Source organism: Lutra lutra, chromosome 11 (assembly GCF_902655055.1).
Source record: "Lutra lutra chromosome 11, mLutLut1.2, whole genome shotgun sequence".
Classification (NCBI taxonomy): Eukaryota; Metazoa; Chordata; class Mammalia; order Carnivora; family Mustelidae; genus Lutra; species Lutra lutra.
The window spans coordinates 73,678,329-73,700,162 of record NC_062288.1 but is presented as its reverse complement, the minus strand read 5'-3'; the positions used below and the strand labels follow the sequence as shown (position 1 = coordinate 73,700,162).

The 21,834-nt window shown below is 40.1% G+C and overlaps 1 protein-coding gene across 1 annotated transcript in view; it reads right to left on the bottom strand.

Annotated features, from left to right (window-relative positions):
- MDFIC (MyoD family inhibitor domain containing) overlaps positions 1–21,381 on the bottom strand; it is an 89,658-nt gene extending 68,277 nt beyond the window's left edge. Inside the window, 7 exon segments of the mRNA XM_053447784.1 lie at positions 2,069–2,191; positions 20,563–20,697; positions 20,700–20,747; positions 21,012–21,068; positions 21,071–21,115; positions 21,118–21,151; positions 21,154–21,381. Coding sequence (XP_053303759.1) covers positions 2,069–2,191; positions 20,563–20,697; positions 20,700–20,747; positions 21,012–21,068; positions 21,071–21,115; positions 21,118–21,151; positions 21,154–21,366 — 655 coding nt within the window. The 5' untranslated portion in view covers positions 21,367–21,381.
- Positions 21,382–21,834: the final 453 nt, after the last annotated feature.

Genomic DNA, 21,834 nt, shown 5'->3' with positions numbered 1-21,834 from the left:
AATTATTCTCCGCTTGGATCTCGTTTATAAGCCTGAGAATACACCCTTTAATTAGAATACAATTTCCAAAGCAACCACTCCCTTGACTTTCCAGAGCTCAGTTATTCTCAGGAAAGTAAAAACAGCCTCATCACACTGACAGCTAACAGTCCCCTATAAATTACGCCTTAAATGTCCAACAAAGAAAGCAGCAGGCATCCGGGACAATGTAGATGTTAGCTGCCAGCCTTCTAACCACTCTCAGGAGCAGAGAGAGAAAGAGAAGTCCTATTAAACCGACTCACTCTCGTCCACTTCTTGCTTATGCAGCTGAGCCGTCCCATGGAAGCTTGGAAAAAGAGTGGGCTGTGCATTTGAAAACATTCCCACACCCCGGCCGGCCTCATTTTTCTGACGATCCCTGCGTCCAACCAACCTCACACTACAGTGGGAACACTAAAATCAATTCCATGAGAGCCAGCTGCCCGCCTCTTCCACAGTGCTCAGGGAGCCACACAGGACTCCTGGAATGGGAGCCAACCCTGGCCTGACTCACCACAGATGTTCCCCTCCTCCCCCATGCAACTCAGAGCCAGGGCCTTCCTTCCTGGGCCTATTGTTATTACAAAATATTTTACTGGGCCCCCTCAAATGTGCTAGATGCTGAAGAGGAAAACACACACCTCCCTCACCTTGGAGTTAAGAGAGACAGGCAGTGAATTATGCAGACGACCACCTACTCTACCGGGAAGGCCAAAGAAGGAAATCCAGACAGCTCTGTGGAGGCCAGTGTCAGGGAGTTGGAACAGCAGGAGCTATCACAGTGTCAAACTTTGAAGTGCTAGCCAGCCTTGAGTCGAGTCTAAAGATGACATAAATCATTCCGTTTTGGCAAATCCAGATATCAGATTTTTCTGGAGACCCAACAAAGTTGCCTTTGCCTAGAAAATGTGTGATCAGGAAGAGGACAAAAATATAGTTTCTGAAATCTGTAATCAGAATTCAGAGTCCAAGGTCACCCGTAAATATTCGGAGAGTCTTGCCAGCTATGTTTCGGGCCGGGGGTGGCACTGCTGCCTTTGGCCTTTTTCTTCCGGATATCCATTCGACTGTCTGTTTCCCCAGCAGCCTTCTCAGAGGGGGCCATAAAACTAGACAGTGGCTCCCAGATGCTCCACTGTCCCTTGGTACAAGCTAAACCATCATTATCTCCAAAGAAACTATTTAATGCAATTTACATTTTTTTTTTTTTAAATCACTGCCCACCTAACTAGTGTAGATGATAGGGCGAAGAATTTATTTTCAATCCTTTCCCTTTAATGGTATGAATTCTGTAACTAAGATGGAGCTTCACCAAACACTATAGCAAAAATCTTTATACTTACTTGTTTACTAGAAAGAATAATTCACTCTTTGAACCTACAGAGGGGAAGTTCCAGGTCTAGAGAACGTGACACAGAACCCGCATTCTGAACAGCACCCCCGTGATACTGCTGTTGCCAGACATTCCCACATTCAGATGAAAATACACCAAAGCTTTTGTACATATTCTACAGACTACGTTCAGGAAGAGGAAGAGAGTAAAAAGAAACCAAGTAGTGCTAAAAATGTTAATTGCAAAAAAAAAAAAAAAGAAAGAAAGAAAGAAAAAAAAAAATGACAACAGAAAACCAGTTTGGAATCATTTTGCACAAGAACAGGGACCAGAATGGTACCAATCACCAAAGTGCTGTTTACTGTCCTTTTGCTCTGTCTTTATCTTTTTAGTTTCACAGTCCACTCAGAATTGTCCAACTTCTACTTCATCACTGCTCAAGAAGGAAGTAAGTTTAACTATATCTCTAGAAGAATAAAGTCCAAAACTTACAGGTCAATTCTTCCTTTAGATAAAATAAAAGGATGAAAATGGACAGACGGTATTCCTTATATCCTAGTTTTAGCTCTACATCTTAAAATACTCGTGAATATACTTTCAGATAAACTCTGCTGATTTAGAGATTTCTGGGAGAACTACAAGGAACAATTAACTGAAAGCATACTTTCATAGCGATATACCCAAATCACTCTGATTTTCTCTACAAATACTTACTTCGGATGAGTTCGTCATCTGAACAGCTTTCCCAGATGGACTGGTCTTGCATCTCTCCATGTGTGAAGCAGCTATCGGTAGCTTGAGTTACAGTTCTCTCAGTATTTTCTTTATCACATTTTTCTAGATAAAACACAAGATATATTATTATAGTTATATATTTTTCTCTATTTTTTTATTTTAAGGTATTTTTTTCCCCAAATGCTTCCAAGTCTGCCATAATTTAAGCAAATGGGAGCTGTATCTCTATCGACTGTTGCATAGATTGTTGAAGTAGTAACAGATTTACTGAGCACCTACTATGTGACCAGCACCAAAGAAACAGACATGTGTACAGCAAAAATAACCCATTAAGATTACTGTAAGTAGAGCCCCGTGGGTGGCTTAGATGGTTGAGTGTGTGCCTTCGGCTTGGGTCATGATCCCAGGATCCTGGGATTGAGCCCCACACTGGGCTCCCAGCTCAGTGGGGAGTCTGCTTCTCCCTCTCCCTCTGCCTTTCACCCTGCTCATGCTCTGTCTCTCTCAAATAAATAATATTTTAAAATCTTTTTAAAAAAAGATTATTGTCAGTAAGTCATAACACAAGTGGTCTGCCATGACAGAGTCATGTGCAAAGGTCATGTACAAGATGAAAGTGAGTCTGTACATGTCGGGGGCAGGCATGGTAGGGAAAGCACCAAAGGGGAAGAGATCCCACTGAACGGCTGGGCTAAAAGACCGCAGTTGAACGAGGAGGGACTGAGAAGTGAGAAGGTATAGAAACCAAGTGTAAAGTTCTCTCTGTGGAAGCCTGGGAAAGAGGCAATGACTGTGTTCCGCATCCTCAGAAAGGGAGGCTACTGAGGATGGGAGATTTATGCATGAGTTTATGGGTCCCCGGGGGGAAAAACAGTAAGGAAAATTAACACCTTTTAGGGACATTAGAACTCAGACAAAAAGCTAACTGTAACACAAGATGAAATCCATGTTATAAGAGGTCCAGAGCACTGAAGACGTTTGAAGGAAGAAAAAGAAACTCACCCTGATTCAGAGCTCAAGAAAAGCACTAGAGAAAAAGGTGCATGTTGGACGGTCCTCAAAACATTCGTAGGAATTCTAAAAGCAGGGATGGGAGAAAGCCCATGCCTGGTAGGAGAACGGCAAGGGCAAACTCTACAAGCAAAAAGGTTCCAACACTCTGGAGTGTGAAATACTTTAAGAGGGACATCAGGAGATAAGACTGTAAAGGTTTGATTAGGGACACAGCATGGATATTTGCACACAAAGGTGAGAAATCTGGACCAAATTTAAGGCAAGATAAGTAAGTCAAAGTAGCCACTGAAGCTTTATGAAATGCCTTATCAGAGCCATGCATTAGGAAGATTAATACATTTGTGCACAGCAGTGCCTCAGTCCTGACTGCGCTTTAACTCACTTGGGGGCACTCTTAAAAAAAAAACACACAGATTCCTGGGCCCCACCACCAAAGACTCTATTTCAATTTGAGTGTGGGGCACTTAGGTAATTTTATTGCACTTAATATCCCTGAGAATCACTAGAGTATGGATGTACCTAAGAGGGAGAAGAGAGGAAGGGAAACTAAAATAGAGACTTAGAAGAGTCCAGTTTGATCAGAGTTGAATATACTGAACGACAAGATGGAAAAGGGGGATGTGAGAATATAATTAGATCTATTTCTCTATCTATCTCTCTATCTAAAACTAGAGCTCTGCATGGATGGGACTAGAGATGAGGGAGCCCTCTCGGTCAGGATTTGACTGGGAAAACCTGGAGGCCAGAAGAATAATTTATTAATTTAAAAAATGTATTTGTACAAGTAGATGTTTAGGCTTTGTGCTAGGCAATGAGGATACAATGAATTGTGAGATGCGACTGGGGCCTTCACGGACTTTACAGCTTAGTGGATGAGTTTAGTGTTGCACATTTGAATTTGCAAATCATAAATAAATCAAGTTATAGCTGGAAACAGTGACCTTCCTTGATTTGACTGCTAAAGCCAGTTAAGTGAATGGGCCCATCAGAAGAATTAATAAATTAAAATAAGAATGCCAAGACAGGCCCATACAATTAGAAAGGAGTCAGAGAAGGACGAGAAGCTGGATGATGTCAAGCCATGGAAGCAAGGAAAGGAAAGAGATTCAAACAGAAGTTGTTAGTCAACTGTGTTAACATTTCCAGTGGAAGGAAAAAATTTCTGCACATGCAAAAGTTTCTCATGTACCATGGGGATTTCACAACAATTGAAAAGTTCTGCCATGAAACACATTTCAACACATGAAAATAAATGGACACCCTCTTAGGACTAAATCCAGAGGCTAAAGTCTCTGAAAAAAAGCAGGGTCTTCAATGCTAAGTATTTTCAGAAAGCAAAACCACATTCAGATAGCAGTAAAATATAAATCAGAAGCATGCTAAACCAATATGTTCTAGAAGATTTATGTAACATTTACTCAGCATTATCCGAGAGAAAATGTAATCTTCCTGAGAGGTGTTCATTTCAATTAAAACCTTGACTTTTTTAAACAACTCCAGAAGTCTTTCCACTGTTACAGTCAACTCAAGGCCTTTCTGAGATTATCAACAGAAGAGCTTTTTTATAAAGACTCACTAGTTTCCATGCACCAGTTCATCAGCACAGTCCTACATACTTGCAGCTACTGTTATGTAGCTAACTGCCGCCAGGTGTCATGCTAGTAGGCTTGATTCAATTAGTAACTTTAATTGAAGCTGAATGAAATTAATTATATAATTTTGAGCTGTTCAAGTTTAATTCCATTAAAATTAATTCATGAAACCAGGGCATTATGAAGCATTGCTGACTAAAAGAAAATAGGTATGAATAAAGCCTCTAGACACACTTGACTCACATTTGAATCATGTCCAATATTCAAGTGCTCAACACAGGCCCTCTAGACTCTCCACTGAATAAATGAAAATGTCATGTGGTCCATACGCACACGGGTCTAGTAGTGACCTACTCGTAAGAGGAACATAAAGTTCCTTCTGCTTTAAATATTTATTAAGGAACAGTTTCACTTTTTTTTTTTTTTTTAAGGTTCCTGATCTGTGAAATTCTAGAGTTAGTTTTTCTTTTTTAACTTGAGGGGAACTCTATCACTCTCTGTCCCATTATGTTCAAGATATAATCACTAAAATGTAATTACTCTCAAATCACAATCATCAGTCTATCCAGCTTCACCTTCTTTGAAAAGTAAATGTCTTGGCCCAAAAGTTGGCCTCAGCTTTTTGCTATGACCCACAGCATCCAGCTCAAAGCAAGGCTCAGAAAAGGTCTTAAGTATAAAAATTAAGTCAACTTTTGCCAATTCTCCACATCTATAAACTAAACTTCTGTGACCACTAGAGTGCTGTACAGCTTTCTCACATATGTATATTGTTTTATTTATGTATCTGTAATACTTAATGGAATACCTATTCAGCAGCCTCATAAATGGTGCACAGTTCCATCTAACACTAAAGAAATGCACTGAGGCAGAGGAAGAATTAATTGATAGACAATTATAAGATGAGCACCACGATGTCCAGCCACAGAACCCACTTTACTACAACTTTCAATACCTTGGGTCAGCCACTCCTCACTAAGATGACCTACAGGCAGTTTCAAAGAGCAGATTTCTAGGATCAGTATAGGTTTATGGTGTTACTTCTGAACTGCAGAAGCAGGGCCACCGTCCTGGTTTAATCATTTTGGGTTCACGAAGGTTTGTAGTAGCTATTCATCTAGTATGTGGTCCCCAAAGACATGTCCCACACATCCCATAGGTAATCAAGTAACTTCATGATCCATGAGATCAGTCTGTATCTTTCTGCAAGAATTCTGTACGCATATCCAAGCAGCACTCTTCGCTAACTTAACAATCTTTTCTTGAAAAGAGACCTTCATCAGCTCAATAATGCCGTTCTTTGCAGAGCTCCTTAACCATCAAGATGCACAGGTCCTAACCTCAGAGGTCCCAATTCAGGTGGTACAGGAGAAGTTCTGTCATCATCATAGATAGCCAGGTGTGAGGGAAACTGCTCTAAGTTCTTCTGTTCTACACAACTTAGAGAAAATTCGGGAGCGCCTGTTTAACACTGAGATACAGACCTTGCTTTCTACATCACCTCATCAAAGGATTCCAAGTAATCAGAAAATGCAAGTTGACCTCATCACCAATACAGAGGTATTCAGCTGTGTCTCCATGCTGGAACAACTATGAGAATATAAAACCTGAATCACAGTGAACACTCATCACTTCTACTAACAAATGACTACAGAAGCGTGTTTTAGAGACTAAAATAAAAACTGAAGATACCTTAAAGATAACACTAGACCAGAAAATACCTGCCTACTTCTGGCAGCCACTTCCAAAAGGCCAGCTTCCCAAAGAATTCTAGTTACCCTGAATACCGAAGTATAGACGAATCTTTGGCTGGGGTGGTGGGGGGGGAGCCCCAACAACTACCAAAAACCTCAGCCCTGACCAAAAAAAAATCCTCTGGCTGGGCAGACCCAGCATACACACAAAACAAGAAACTATAAAACTGAGAGTAATGAAAAATGAACTGGGTTATAATTCTGACTCAGAAACTGACCAGCTGTGTGGCTGGGGCGCATTTTCTTCAACCGGAAGTGAGGGCATTGAGCTGGATGGTTGCAGAGGTCTTTTTTTTTTTACTCCAAATTCTGTAACTCTAACTCTGCAAAGGGGCTGAACAGCCAAAACTTCATATACACAATGAAGGGCACTCAGAATAGAGTGGAGAAAATTGGAAAAAAGCCTTCGTAAGGCATTAGATTTAAGTTAATTCTCCAAGAAAATAATAAGCATGAATGAAGCAAAAGAATCAGAGGAAAATAATAAGAATTCTAAGCGATCAATTTAAATACAATATGCCCTACACAGAAATGACTTTCTTACAGGATTAATACTCTTAACTTTCTGTTATTTTTCTAAAGAAAGGTACGGATGGTGAGAAGCAATCTCTCTCTAATCTCAATCATTCCCACTGACGAAGAAGGAGAAAGAGCCAGGTAAACAGAATTTCCATTTAATTAAAAATTCTCTAATATTTTACTTAGTTGACATTATACAAATTTAAAACTTTGAGAGTAAGAATTTTACTTATCTGAGAGCTAGGAAATAACCTAGTTGAATGGTGATTAACAAAAGAAAACTCGAAGAGCATTAAAAATAAGCAAATTCGATAATAATGTATGTACAACATTATGTTATGTTCTATGCACACAACAGCCACTCAGCTTGTATATGGTTATTAAACAACTTTTTGAAAATGAAACAACACTTCCTTTTTTGGAAAGAGTAAATTAATGAATTTTTGCAATTATAGCATTAGCAATTTGCAAAGGAATTTGATATATAATATTCATTTGATCTTCAGAACCATCAACGATATTTTAAAGAACACATTAGCTCCATTTTACTGATGATAATACAGAATGAGTCTCAGAGACAGATATGCAGTTGAAAATAGGATCAAAGTCAGAGCTAGAGAGCATCGTGCAGCTCAGCTCATTTCATACCACACCTAGTGCAGAAAGACCCACTGCAACACTCAGCCCTTCAAAATTCCAAAGAAACACATCCTACTCTCGGTCAGTTAGGTTCATTAGCAAGTTATACTTTATTTTAACATAAATTTGCTCCCGGGTAATTTATAACTAGTCCCAGTTCTGCCCATTGTCGGTAGAAACGGTAAAGGTAACCCTTCCTAAACGACAACGCTTCCAACTACTGAAGAGGGATATTTTTTCCAGCAATCTGTCATCAAGCAAACGTACAATCTCAATAGCTAAATGCTGTGAGCACGTAACAGTGAAAGAATCTAGTCATGCTGCATAAGGATGATTAGTTTGTCAAAGCTACTAATGAGCTTTTAAACATAAAGTTCTGTATGTGCCACGGGTTTCCAAGAAATGGAGACAATATTGTCATGTAAAAGTCCAGATGTATCTGATTCCTTCCTGACAAAGGAAAAGACTCTCATTAGTTTCTCTGGGACAGAAATACCATCTCTAAACCATAGTTTCCACTAGAAGTGGTTAAGAGCAGAGGATCTCAAATCAGGGCCCTGGGGTCCACCACTAAGCTATAGATCCTGGGAAAACTACTTTTGCCAAAACAGGACCAACAACAGTATCTATCCCATAAGGTGGATGTGGAAAGAAACGGAATCATGCCTGGGAAGCAGAGTTTCTGGTACAGAATAAGGGCTCATCCATATTTGCTATTAGTATTTCATTAACTGTTAGGACAATAAGAATCTTTTTTTTTTTTTAAGATTTTATTTATTTATTTGATAGAGAAAGATCACAAGTAGACAGAGAGGCAGGCAGAGAGAGAGGGGGAAGCAGGCTCCCTGCCAGGCAGAGAGCTCGGCAAGGGTCTTGATCCCAGGATTCTGGGATCATGACCTGAGCCAAAGGCTGAGGCTTTAACCCATTTAACCACCCAGGCGCCCCAATAAAAATCTTTTTAAAAAGCTACCATATGGGAGCTGTTGAGGGCAGTTATCTATTCAATAATCCCTATGTGAAAAACCATGCAAGAAATCTGTTTCTAGACTGAGTATAAGGAAAACTATTGTGGTCTCTGAGAAGCTATATTTTTTTTTTCCTTGATGCACAGTGAACATCAAATTTTTTAAAAATGCCTTCTTTTTGACCCAAATTTATAGACAAAATTGAGTGACTCTGACCCTACAGTCTCTCTGTACATTTCGATTTCTGCCATGTTTTGATCTCCTAGATACCTGTATTTTCTATTATTATGTTTTAATATTCTTTTAAAATGTACTATTATAAGCTGCCTTAAATATTCTGCTGAACTAGGCAGAGGTATATCTAAATGCACAAACCAACCATCAAATATGTTTTCTACTTGTTATCCAGACTTTATTTGCTTACTTCATGAAAGACTAATATAAACAATGGTGCTTGGCAGAAATCTTAATAAAACCTCATAAAACTTAGTGTAAAATACACATATATTCATATAGAAAAGGAATATACATAGTTTTCTTTATACTTAAATTTGGGGGTTTCTGCATGTTAGGTCTCATCCAATTCAACTTAATATTTGGTAATAATCTATGACAGATCATTTATAATTTACATAAGATATATATTCTTACTGCTACGCAATCTATATTCACGCCTCCTTTTTCTGAAAACAAAATTGCTTTAAACAATTTTTACTCTTCCATTAAAATGCCCGTATTATTTCAGGTGATCTATGTGTGCTCCGGTTTATGAAACCTCAAGTAATCCAAGACTAAAATAACTGGGGAAAGTAAAAATATCTAGGTCTGTTTGTCCCAGAGGCTCAGAACAATGTGGAAATCTACAAATGCTTCCCAAATGTAACCTTTAAAAACCAAAGATAAGGCAGATTTCAGGAAGACCTGAGGCTCTGGAATTTTACTTCTTCACTCATCAAACAAACACTAACAAACAAACCCCTCAAGCCCAATGACATTCAAGAAGCACAGCAAAACCACCTGCTTTGCCTAATGCTCTCGAATGGATCAAAATCTCATTGTCCAAAAACAACAACAAACAACAACAAAAAAAAACAAAGCATTTTTAACAGATGAATGAGCATATGCATAAAATTTCATAATTCTGTAAAGACCATAAATTTATTATATAAGCACAGATCATTATGAAATTTACAGACATAAATGCCTAAATCAATTGAATTGATTCACTGTTAACAATATTTTGAAAAGTTAAGACTTCTGAGCAAAATCTAAAATGCACTCCCTCAAAGGGTCTCTTATGCATTCAGAGGCTTAAGGTGCATTTACATGCAAGAGTGATACAAATGACACTGACTGGACTAGTTCACAGGGTGGGGATAGGGAGAGCAGGTTATACACACAGCACAGTGGAAAACAATTCCGCAATCAGATCAACATACAATTGAATATGACTATGCAAAAGAATAAGTACAAAATGCCGCTTTAGTTCCGGTAATATCTCAATCGGGGCTCTAAATAAACGGCGGAAGGAGCAGGGAGAGATGAGGTGACAGCGAGCTCCTACTGGCAACCAGGACACATTACTTCAGTCACGTTTTATCTCCTCCCTTTGACATCTAAACGACAGTTCCTTGTCCTAAAGATATATTTTCAGAATGACCTACCCTGAGGCCTAGTGAACTCCCGCCTCTTCAAATAGATGTTCAATTGTGTTCTTTCAACCAAGTATACTCATGCTAACACCAAACACTCACGGGCTCCTGGAATTTGGAGTTAGATGGGCTTTTAGAGGTCTCAACCCAACCCGATAACCTGAAGTCAGATGAATACTTATCACCATCAAATATTCCTGAGAACAACCCAAGGAGCGAAGGCAAGAACCGGGACACAGCTTCAGCACATCGCTCACCCCAGTCTGGGACTGTTGTGACAATTCAAAGACTTTCCTCACAATTGGCTTAAAATCTACTTCCCTGTCTTTTTCACGGATTCATCGTATTTTGCTCTTTGCAATCTAAGACTAATCTTCCTTCCATGTGACAGTCTCATCTTAGAAAATATCTCCTGCTCTTGTGTCTTTATCTTCTCTGTGCTAAACACCCTTAATTTCTTCAGTGGCTTTTTAGGGCCTTTTTTTAACTTCTGCCCACCTTTATGGACAGGACAGTCTTCTTCATCTTGTCTAGAAAGCTATTATGAAAGAGTTTTGTCTTACTGACTGCGAGAACACAGAGAAGCCATATCTACAGCAGTTCTCTTGCTTAGTAAATGACTAAGCCTATGACAAAAAGGAACTGAGGACTCTGACATCTTCCCCTTTTCTTAAAATGAGGTCACACACCCATCTTTAGTCTTTTCATGATCACTGTTTTAACTGCCACAATTCTAAAACTTTTCTGTTACCTCTCAGTTCTATCAGGTGGAGATGAACCCTTAACTTGGTACTGTTATGAGAATGAAGGCCAACGGAAATCAAAAGTGAACCAAAGGGGGTTGGTTCTTCTGCAAACGCTTTTTCACAGCTATGATTTGAGTCCAATCCTGATATAGGTTAAGTGAGAGAGGATGGAGAAGAGCATTTCACAGAGCAGTGAAACCATAAATAAGATAATGATAAGAGAATCAGAGCTGGGGGCACCTCGGTGGCTCAGTGGGTTAAGCCTCTGCCTTCAGCTCAGGTCATGATCTCAGGGTCCTGGGATCGAGCCCTACATCGGGATCTCTGCTAGGCAGGGAGCCTGCTTCCCTCTCTCTCTCTGCCTGCCTCTCTGCCTACTTGTGATCACTCTCTCTCTCTCTGTCAAATAAATAAATAAAACCTTAAAAAAAAAAGAGAATCAGAGCTGTACTGGAATTTATTTTTTGGACTTTAGAATGATAGACAGAGATTATAGGTCATGGAATTTATCCTCTCTGGTACTTCTCCTAAAGGCCCAAACTAGAAGCCTCTCATAGAATTCACTAACCTGGCTTCTTTTCTTTGAGACACTGCCTTCTTTGGATTCTCCTGTAAGACAACCAACCCATGCTGGCTCCATAATCTTTGTAATCTCATTAACTTCTACGAGGGACCATAATGACCAACTCAACTCTAGGAGACAAACTTCTAGATCCATTATTCTAGGCCTATTCCCATGTCCTGACCTACAAATCTTAAGTTAACTCTACATCAGTACATCTTTAGCAACTCCAGCTCAACATTTCTTAAAAGTCATCACTTCTCTTCTGTCCTGTTTCTCCAACTGTGGTCCGTATCTTGGTTAATGGTATTCAGACTCATCTTTCAATTCTCTCTTTTCCCGGCCCCAACAAAATCAATTATGAGACTGAGCTACTTACAACTTCCCAATTTCTCTCAGATGCAGACTTTTTTTTCCTGTGTCCACTACCAGTGCCACCAATCCTTATCTCCTCCAACCAGAAATACTTTCAACACAAAGACTGAATATGCTATGCCTCAGCTCAAGAAAAATTAAATTCATTTTGCATACTGATGAAAAACTGGTATAGTTATTTTCATGTTGTATACATCTTAATGTAAGCTCCTACACCTTCCCCATGCTCTGTAATTTCATCTCGCATTTTGGTGAGAAATAGAGTAATACCCCTCAGAAAATGCATGTTGCTTAAATGATGGAAAAACAAAGAACAGAGTAGGTCCACATTTCTAGAGCCCAAAAGATCAAGAGCTGATCCATGACAGAAAAGAGTAGGAGGACTATATCTTAAAGGGGAAGCCAGTTCCTTTGTACTCTGCCAGCTGCCTTCGGAGCGCCTGTCACCTACTCAACCACAAATTGCTTTATTTTTAGTGCTCAACTCTGCATAATCCAAACCATAAAGACCTACAAACTGCGAGTTCTTCAGAGGGGCTCACGAGCAGTCCAACCCAGCAAAACTGACTCGTTGCCATTCTGAGTTTCTCATTCAACCTCTGAATTTGTATGCTCCAGAACTACACCCGTCAGTTGGCAACTGGCCATCAACTCATCTGTCACACGGTTCTTGTTGGAATGTGCAACTGATATTTAGACAAGGAATTAAAATTTAATTTGGCACATTTATATCTCATCCTCTCTCTCTCGCCTACTTTATAAATTCCTTGTGGGCAAACGCTGCATGACACATTTTTAATCTTCACAGGACTGTGTACATAGTAGGCACACAAAAAAATGTTTGTTAACAGGGTTTCTCTTCAAACATGTCAATAATGAAATCTATGTGCTGGCATGAAAATTAACTTCAGACTTGACTCCTGAAAGACTAAAAAATTCAGGCATAAAAGCACATGCATATGAATCATCTCACTTCAGGTCACATGGGTGTGAATCCGAAAACAGAAGTGGACTGCAAGTAGAAACCACAAACGAAATTAATGTTAAAATAACTCTGTTCACAGCTCCTACTTAGTGAACCCTAACTGATTAAATTAGAATCTTTTAAAATACAACTCGATTTCAAAAACAAAGTTAAAAGGTTTCCTTCAGAATACTTGTGCTGACATGAAAAGAAGATACGAAAAGTTTAACTTTGGGAAAGGAGGAGAAGAGGGAAGGGAAAAAGAGACAGAGCCACGAAGATAAAGAAAAGCGAAGCATCCAAAAAACTGGTGCACAAACACATGTAAGATTAGGTCAGCAGGAAGGACTGAAGCGTCCTTCACCTGCTCCACTGACTCACCAACATCCAACTAGCCAAACATCCAGAATCTAGCCAGTGCAGAATCTGTCTTCCCTTAACAAAAACTGATTAAAAAGACCTTTAGAAATAGAAACATAAAAATCACATCCCTTGCCTTTACATACGGTAGAATAATTACATTATCTCAGAAAGACAATTTGGTTGAATTGTTATCCTCTGTTGTTGCTTATTGTATCGTTCTAATTTTCCATTTGCAAATGGCTTAACTTTAGATTGTGTCGATTTACGCTTCCTTATTTTCCCCAAATCTTTTATTATTATAAAAATATAATGCTGGTAAAATAATTGCACACAGCTATTAGAACTTTCCATGAAATCACCTCAACAAGATCCAGGAAATAAGGTTCAAAGAAACAGGAAAGACTCTTATACACCCAAAAATTCCAATTTCCCCACTAGCTCTATAAAGGTCATTCAATTTATTTATTTTTATATATATATATATATATAAATATGTATATACACATATATATGTATATTTTTATATGTATTATATTTACTATTTGTATATTTATTATTTATATTTATATGTATATATTTTATTTACACACACACACACACACACACATATATATATATATATATTTTTTTTTTTTTTAAATAAAAAATCCTTGTATGTTAACTGACCAAACAAGGCCAACAGACACAGTTCTTGCTGCCCTGAAACCTTTGCCTGCCAGTTGCACTTCTGGTCTCTCTGGCTCCCCATATACCCTAGAACACAAGATTAGTTAGAAGAAACACACTCTTCCCACACATGTATAATCCTCCTCCCTTGTCCCACACTGCTTCCACCCTGCCAACCTCCAACCCTTTGCTAATTCCAAAAATTCATTCTATCAGCTTCTATTCTCAAGCTCCTTCCTGCTCCTTGCTGAGAAAGGCAATCAACCATGCTGACCTTGTCCACTAAAAATTCATGCCATTCATTCTTAGTTAAGCCCTCAGTGTTACTGAGCAGACTTTTGTTTGCCCCAGATTGAATCCCTCTTGAATACTTCATTCTTTGAAATCTTTTCCACTCATCTCAAATTTCTCAGCTCATCCTAAAACCACCCCCAGTCTTGCTCCCAGGAAATGTTACCATCTACTTTGCTGAGAAGATCGAGGCCTCCCAGGATCTCTTTTTCCTATCAAACTTTCTCTAGATTATCATTCACCATTTTCTCCCATACCCATCTGAAAAGGGAATATTCTCTACTTTCCTAAGACTGGTCTCTGTCCCATTCGGTCCCAGAATTTTACTCTTTCAATTACACACACCCATCACACCATCACTATGCTCCATATATTTTCATCTTCAATCTCTCTATCCTCTAAATTTCTTTCCATTAGCATGTGATGAGCATGCTCAAAATCTACCCATCCAACAGAAACCTTCTATACATCATACTTCTCCCTTACCAGACTGCAATTTTGTTCATCTTCCACGACCACTAAACCTCTAATGTTTCTGGGACCACTCCTTATGGTCTTTCTGCATTCTTTTCCTTCTCCTCCGTAAGAGTGCCCATACCTCCAAGTCTGCCCCTCAGTCCTCTCTCTCATTCTTGTGCCCATCCATCAGCTACCTGGTGGTGAACTTTTAGCCTAGGGGCCTGACCCTCACCATTCTCCTAGGTACAAGTTCCACTTTTCCATGGTTTATTGGCTCTCCTGTCAAGGGATAAGTTCTAGGAACCAACAGGATCAAAAGATGACTCAACAGCTCCTCCTATGTTGCCACTCAGGCCAAAATGGCAAACCTGTGGACTACCTTAATTTTTTACCTTTCCAGCATCTCCCATATTAAATATGTTGCCCAATTATATCAATTGAATTCAACAAAATTTGGACACTGTGCTTTAGGAGTCACAGATGATGAGTAAAAATAAAAAGCCTTCCAGGGGCTCTCATATCTAGATAGACCTCTATCCTACTTTTGCTATAGTTCTTAAACTAATTTTCTCAGTTCTACTCCTACTGGTGCTGCCCTGCGTCCTCTTTTGTCAGGTGACAATAATAGCTTCCTGGATAATCACTACCTTCACTCTTGCCCCTCCCACCAACCCCATCCTTTGTACTGCCACCAGATTTATTTTCCTAAAAATACCACCTTGGTCCTGTCCTTCCCTTTCTCAAGAACTTTTAATGGTTCACCACTGTTCACAGTAAAGGATATTCAAACACTTCCATGGAGAATTAGGGCCATCCTCAAAATCACCTCAGTTTATCTTCTCAACCTTATTCCACTCTTGCTTTCTTCCTACAATCCATACAATGGGTTTAGCAAAGTACTTAGCATTCTATAGTAATACCCTCCAAGCTCTGCTTCCCACCATCCATCTCACAGAGCTGAGTCCTGCAATCATGGTTCTTCATCCAGCTAAAATCAAGTTTCCCTTGAGGTTTTTCCAAATGCCCCAGCTAGAGATACTTTCTCACTTCCATGTTCTGCCTTCACACTTCCTTCGTACATCTGTTATAGCACCTATCAGTCTACCTTGCATGATAGTTATGGGTGAATGTATGTATTTCCCCATCGTTCTGTGAGACCCTGATTTCATTCAGTCTATTTCTCTCTGTACTTGTCACATAACAAGGTTCAATTGATCACTGTTTCTACAAGACAGGATCACTGAGATTCCAAAACTCCAGCTCACAAAGGAACACAACTAACGTGCAAATTATGCAATCTTTGCCTCATTATTCCATAATCCTGGGATCTCCAAAGGGAAGTGTAGGGCGGCAGGACAAGAATATCTGCTGAAATGGTGGAAGACAGTATAAAAATATCTGTTTCACTTATTTTTATCTCATCTGCCTACAACTCTTATTTATGTATTTCTTTTCTAAAGTTCACACACAATACATTTGTATGGTGGTAAACAAAATTTAAGAAAATTCTTTGAAGATGAATACTCAGCACTATTTTTATTAACTGGGTAGGTAATAAAAATGCTGAAGACTAGTAATACAGAGTGATAGCCTGAAAATTTGGAACTTGAAAAAGAGACTTTCTAAAAGCTTTCCGAATTCTTTCTACTAAAAAAAAAGAGAGAGAGAGAGACACTTACTAGAAATCTATGATAACTTGTCTTTCTACAGATAAAAGACTCTAAAACAATGATTTCCAACCAGAAATAAAGAGCACATGGAGCCTGTTAAAAGTGAAGATTCTTGAGCCTTCCACCTAGAAATGGACACTTTAAGACAAAAATGTCAGTTGCCTCGAGAAATCAGGATAGCATCTCAACACTACTGACATTCTAAGGCCAGATAATTCTTTGTTGTAAGGAGCTGTTCTGTGCTGTGCATTCTAAGATATTTTGCATTAACCCGTGCATCTACCCACTAGATCCCAGGAGGACCCACTCCACTCCCTGCATGTCTACTAAACAGGCCTCCAGATGTTGCCAAATATCTCTTGGAAACACGGTCATCCGCAACTGGAACCAGAGACAGAAGCTATCCAAAGATGACACACTTTGAGAAATGCCATCCTTAACCAGAAGGATAAAACAATATGATACAAATAGAAGAACATGGGTATTACAAGCATACACTGCATAAAATGAAATAAACAGGCTTCTCATAAAGGAAGTCTGATTAGCCACTATAAACTCCTGACAACTCAGCTAATCTTCTAAGTCAAAGCTCTTCTTATATAATTTCAACTCAAAGATTTTCTCCCTAGCTTCTATTTTAAATTATTTTTAATTAACTTCACTGGCATTTTGCATCCTGCTATGAAAAGTCTGCCTAATAGTCTCAGAGGACTCTCCCAAGAGAAAAGAGTGCATTAAATCACACATTATCACATTAAAGTATATTCCAGCACTCACAGTCCAACAGTCTAAGTCTTGGCTAATGCAATAGGGCGTGTGGGGGGTGGGGGCGTGATGCAGGGACTGGAACAGGCTCAAGTGATTCACAGTATCCAAAGCCTATTATCTTTAATTCATCCAGCCGTAGGAAACAGTTGTATTGATTCTCTCCTTCAACCACATTTATCACAATGACATATATTCCACAATTTGTGGTTCTACCCTGATTTCTACTGACTGCATAAGACCTTGGCCAAGTCACTTAAATTCTTTGGGCAACCTTTCTAAAAATTGAGCAAGTTGGACAAAATTATTTCTAAAAACCCTATGGTTACAAGTCCCAAATGTATGGGTGAAGTATTTAATTAAAAAGCTCTTTCCGCTGTATGGATTCTAGTAACTATTGCACCAAAAGGTAAGTACTTATATTTTCTATGTTGATAACACAATGAATTTTAAAATGTCTAATCTGAAAAAGAAAAAAATGACAATTTGATGAACCACATACACAACATCCACATCTTTTAAATTTAAATTCAATTAACATACAACATATTAGGATCCACTCTCTCTTAAAATGATATTACATTTTACTCATCCTTCATCTACTAAGGTGAAGGATGATATACGATGAATATGATTTACGTATTACTCATCCTTCACCTACTAAGACATTTATACAGGTTCTCTGCATAATTATAAATATATGTTTACGTGCTATTTTCTGTAACAGAGATAACAGATCAGTTGCCTAGAGGCCATTTCCAGCTTGAAAGTGTAGTTGTTTGTTGGCCTGGACAAAGACTGTATTTAATCAATAGCCAACTTTTAAACAGGGAGAGATGATACATAAAAACCTGTATTTCCAGTGTCTCTTGAAATACTGGAAGATATTAGCCCAAATGGCAACAATGAGCTGGAGCCTCCTGGCCCATGAGCCATCCTATGGCCCACAATCCCTGCTGCTCTTTCTCTTCTGACATCCATCCTGGGTCCTGGTTCCCTCTCACAGCCTGGAGCATATGAGCTTATGTCCTTGCTCTGTAACAATTTTCAAAATACACTGAAAATACTTTTAATGCTTTCAAAGTAATAGAATTTTCCTTCCAGAATCACAGGAAAAGAGTAGAAATTTTGAAGAAAGAGAACTATGCTTTTAATAAGAAAAACCTTCCTAACTCTGAATGCTGATGAGTAAAACGAGCTACACTTTGGGGTCTAACTAACCACCTGAAAGAATGGAGAAAGGAATGCTAGAGTTGATGGTGAGTTCACTATAGACCCCCTAAAATGTCTTGTAACTTGAACATTATAGGTCCTCAGTTAGCAGTATGGATAGCTCTTCATAACCCAGTAATAAATGTATAGGTTTCATGTTGTCATCTCTGTATCTTTGCTTACAAGTTAAGACTTGACCTTCTATGTCCCGCTCATAAAAAGGTATTTTCCGTTAATTTTCTTACAACACTCCATTCTTCTCACTGATTTCAATATATAAAAATTTTAAATTAAGTTTCCATTAACTAAGCACCCACAACTTACCAGAGAATCATTAAATTGTTCTTCTGAAAGGATGATAAAAGAATCCAAGGACAGAAGGAAGAGGATAAAACAACTCAAGCAAGAGCTTGAGAGTTAAGTGCTCTGTGAGCAAAGCTGCTCTCTTATACTAATGTCTTTACCAGTAAAACCAACCTAACCATGGAAGGCAGCATCCTGAAGCTCTTATTCTACCTACTAGCTCAATTTTTTTTCTTTCAATACACTTTATGAAATCTGCTTGTTTGAGACACAGTATTATAACAAGATTTTGAGAATTCTTTTTCTTAAAAGATCAACTTTGTATTATGGTTACAATTAAATTGATGCCTATTTAAAGGATGTTGTGAGCCAAAGATAAACTAGTAAAAAAGCACCATATAACTATGTTGTGAAGGATAAGCCAATTTTCAGGTACAATATAGTCCAAGAGTTTCCACACTGATAATGTAGGTGTTGTATGCAGTCAGTTGCACCTCAGACCATTCTAGATGACCACTTCTTAATGCCAGATCCTGGGGTATTCTACAGCATTGCATTTGCACAGGTATATTTAGTAACACTGCAAGTTCTGACTCTGAAGATGCATTATTAAACTTGGACACTGTAGATATCACTATGTCAAATCAATTGTTTTTGTAGTATATCTGATGTGGATTTTGACATAAGCATCGTTTAACAAGAGTGATTAACAGCTCACGTGTGAACATAAACATCAATGAGTCGATAAGACTATGAAGGGCATGCCCAACAAGAAAATGACTATGTTGGCAATACAGAGTGAAGAACGTGGGCTGCTTCTGGGAAAATATGTTGATCATTCTAGCTCTCTGATTCGTTCTATTTGTTCTTCAGAAAAAAATGACTCACTGTTTAGAAGCAAAAGGCAATGATAAACATAATTCAATTTAACAGCCCTGAATGCCAGAACATTCTAATTTAGTCATGGATGTTTTCTGCAAAACCTTTTCTGAGTTCAACATTAACTTCTTTTCCATTTCTGCTGCCTTAACAAACACAAATGCCATCACAAAAACAAAATCCCAAAAAGCTCACTACATTATGGTCAAAGGAAAAGAAAAGCTATCAGATATGCTTAAAATCAAGAGTATAAAGTAGGTTTCTGAGATCTGGAACATTTAGCTTATATCAATATCAGAACTTTTTAAATCAGAGCCACGCTTAGAGGAAAATGCATCTGAAGAGTAAGGTCCTTGTTCACTGTCCCCATCGAAGACCTGAAGTAGGTTACCTTCAAGAGAAAAAAGATACTGCCTGACTTGTTTATAAGCTTCTTAGGGAAGTTTCCCAGAAACAAGATTAGTTTCTCTATAGGTTGCCTGTGTTTACACTTTGGAAGAACACAAAGGAGCTAATTAATTCTTGGAAAGTGTTTCTTTTAAAGCATATTTATTTCAAAACAAAACAGTTATTGAAACATCTGTGAAAGTCATTCCCAAGCAGTGGGTCACAGAAACCTGGATCATCAACGGAGTCACAGGGTGGCCCACAATAAACAGAAAGATGAACAGAGAGCGCATACTTGGTCAGAGAGCAGCAGCACACCGGGATCTGATGAAGACACTAGAACCGAAGCGAAGCAGGGGAGGGAGGGATCCCACATATTTGAGTCTTAGGCCCCAAAATGCATATGCTTAAGAAAGACCAGTCATGCCATCCCCTTTCCCCCCCACAACCAAAGGAAGGGGGAGTGGAAGGACCAGCGGATCCCGCCCTCTTATCCGGTTGTTGATCTGGGGCAGGAGTCCTGGAGAACTTGTTTGAGTAACAGTAACTGTGCAAAAGTTCACAACTACGAGGTGAGAATCCGTCCTCCCTGCACCAACCTCCACCCCTCCGCCCCCGATCAGTAAACGTGTGAACAAATTTATAAAATGCGACAATGACAAAACGTCTTGCAACTTGCAAGCAGACACTCACCCTGGGCTGGGGCGCCCAGCCGGCCGCAGCCCGCCTCGGCCCCGCGCTGGGGCCCGGGAGCGAGGGCTTCACCCGCGCCGGACATGGGCCGCTCCACGGAGCCCGCGCCGCGCTGCCGCCTAGCTCTCCGCCCCGGGGGCGGACCAAAGGGCTCTTAGGTGTTGGGTGCAGAGGACTGACTGCTTCTGGCGGAAAAAAAAAAGTGTTTTTAGAGACCAGCACACCACCCTTACGGGACATTCCCTCCCCCTCCGCTTCCCTCCCCCAAACCCCACCCCGGAGAAGTTTTGATTTGAAACCGGGGAGGAAAACTGCTACCCCGCGCGCGTGGACAGTGGGGGTGGGAGTGGGGAGGGAGGTGCTGAAGGCGGGCGGGGAAGGGAGACTGGATTTGGAAGTTTGGGGAAGGGGACGAAACCCCTCATCCTCCTCCTGGCCGGGCCGACCACCACCTACCTCAGCACCCCCCCAACTCTCTCAAAGCCCTTTCTTCCTCCTCCTCTTCCGCCCGGAAAGTTAGCAAAGCTCTGGCAGCGGCGGCATCTTGCCCCAACGGCCTGGCAGCGCTGGCGGCCGCCCCTGCGCGTCCCTCCCCGCCTCCCTCCGGCTCAGCCCAGACACTGCAGTGGCGGCAAGTGCGCCAGCGGCCGTTCCTCTGACTCCGAGCTCTCCGCCCCCTCTTTCCAGCCAGCTCAGTCCAGCCTGTTCCCCTCGGAGGGGGACTGTTCCCCTTCTGCCTCTCTTTTCCCCATCCAACCCCCTCCACTCCTGAAACACTTTTCCTCTGTTGCTCTTTTTCATCATATCCGGATCAGGCGGCCTCGAACTCTTGGCGGGTGGCCCGAGCCCAGGGGGCGGTACAATGTGGGCTCCCTCTCGCCCAAGCCCTCTGGGTCAGGAGGCCAAAGCCTGAATGGGCTGGCTCAGAGCAAGGGGTTCTTCTAAGGGCTGGGAGAAAGGAGAGAGTTGGCTGGTCGCTGGCTGCCCTGGCATCTTCCTGGCCATACTCACCCCAATCCCTCTCTCCCAGCCTTTCTTCCCAATCCTGTCCCAGACCTACTGAAGCTCTGGGAACTATCTTAATGAAGGAGAAACCTTTAGGGTGGACAATGCAAAACCAAAAAGAGTACAAATGTTTATCGAATTTACAGGTGGGATAGCAGAAGTGTGGTTTTGAAACTGTGCCCCTTAGCAGAGTGTTTAAATTCTTACTCTGTGCCTCTTAAATTACCTTTATTCTCTTTTTCAAGCCTTGATACTGGTCAAACAGGA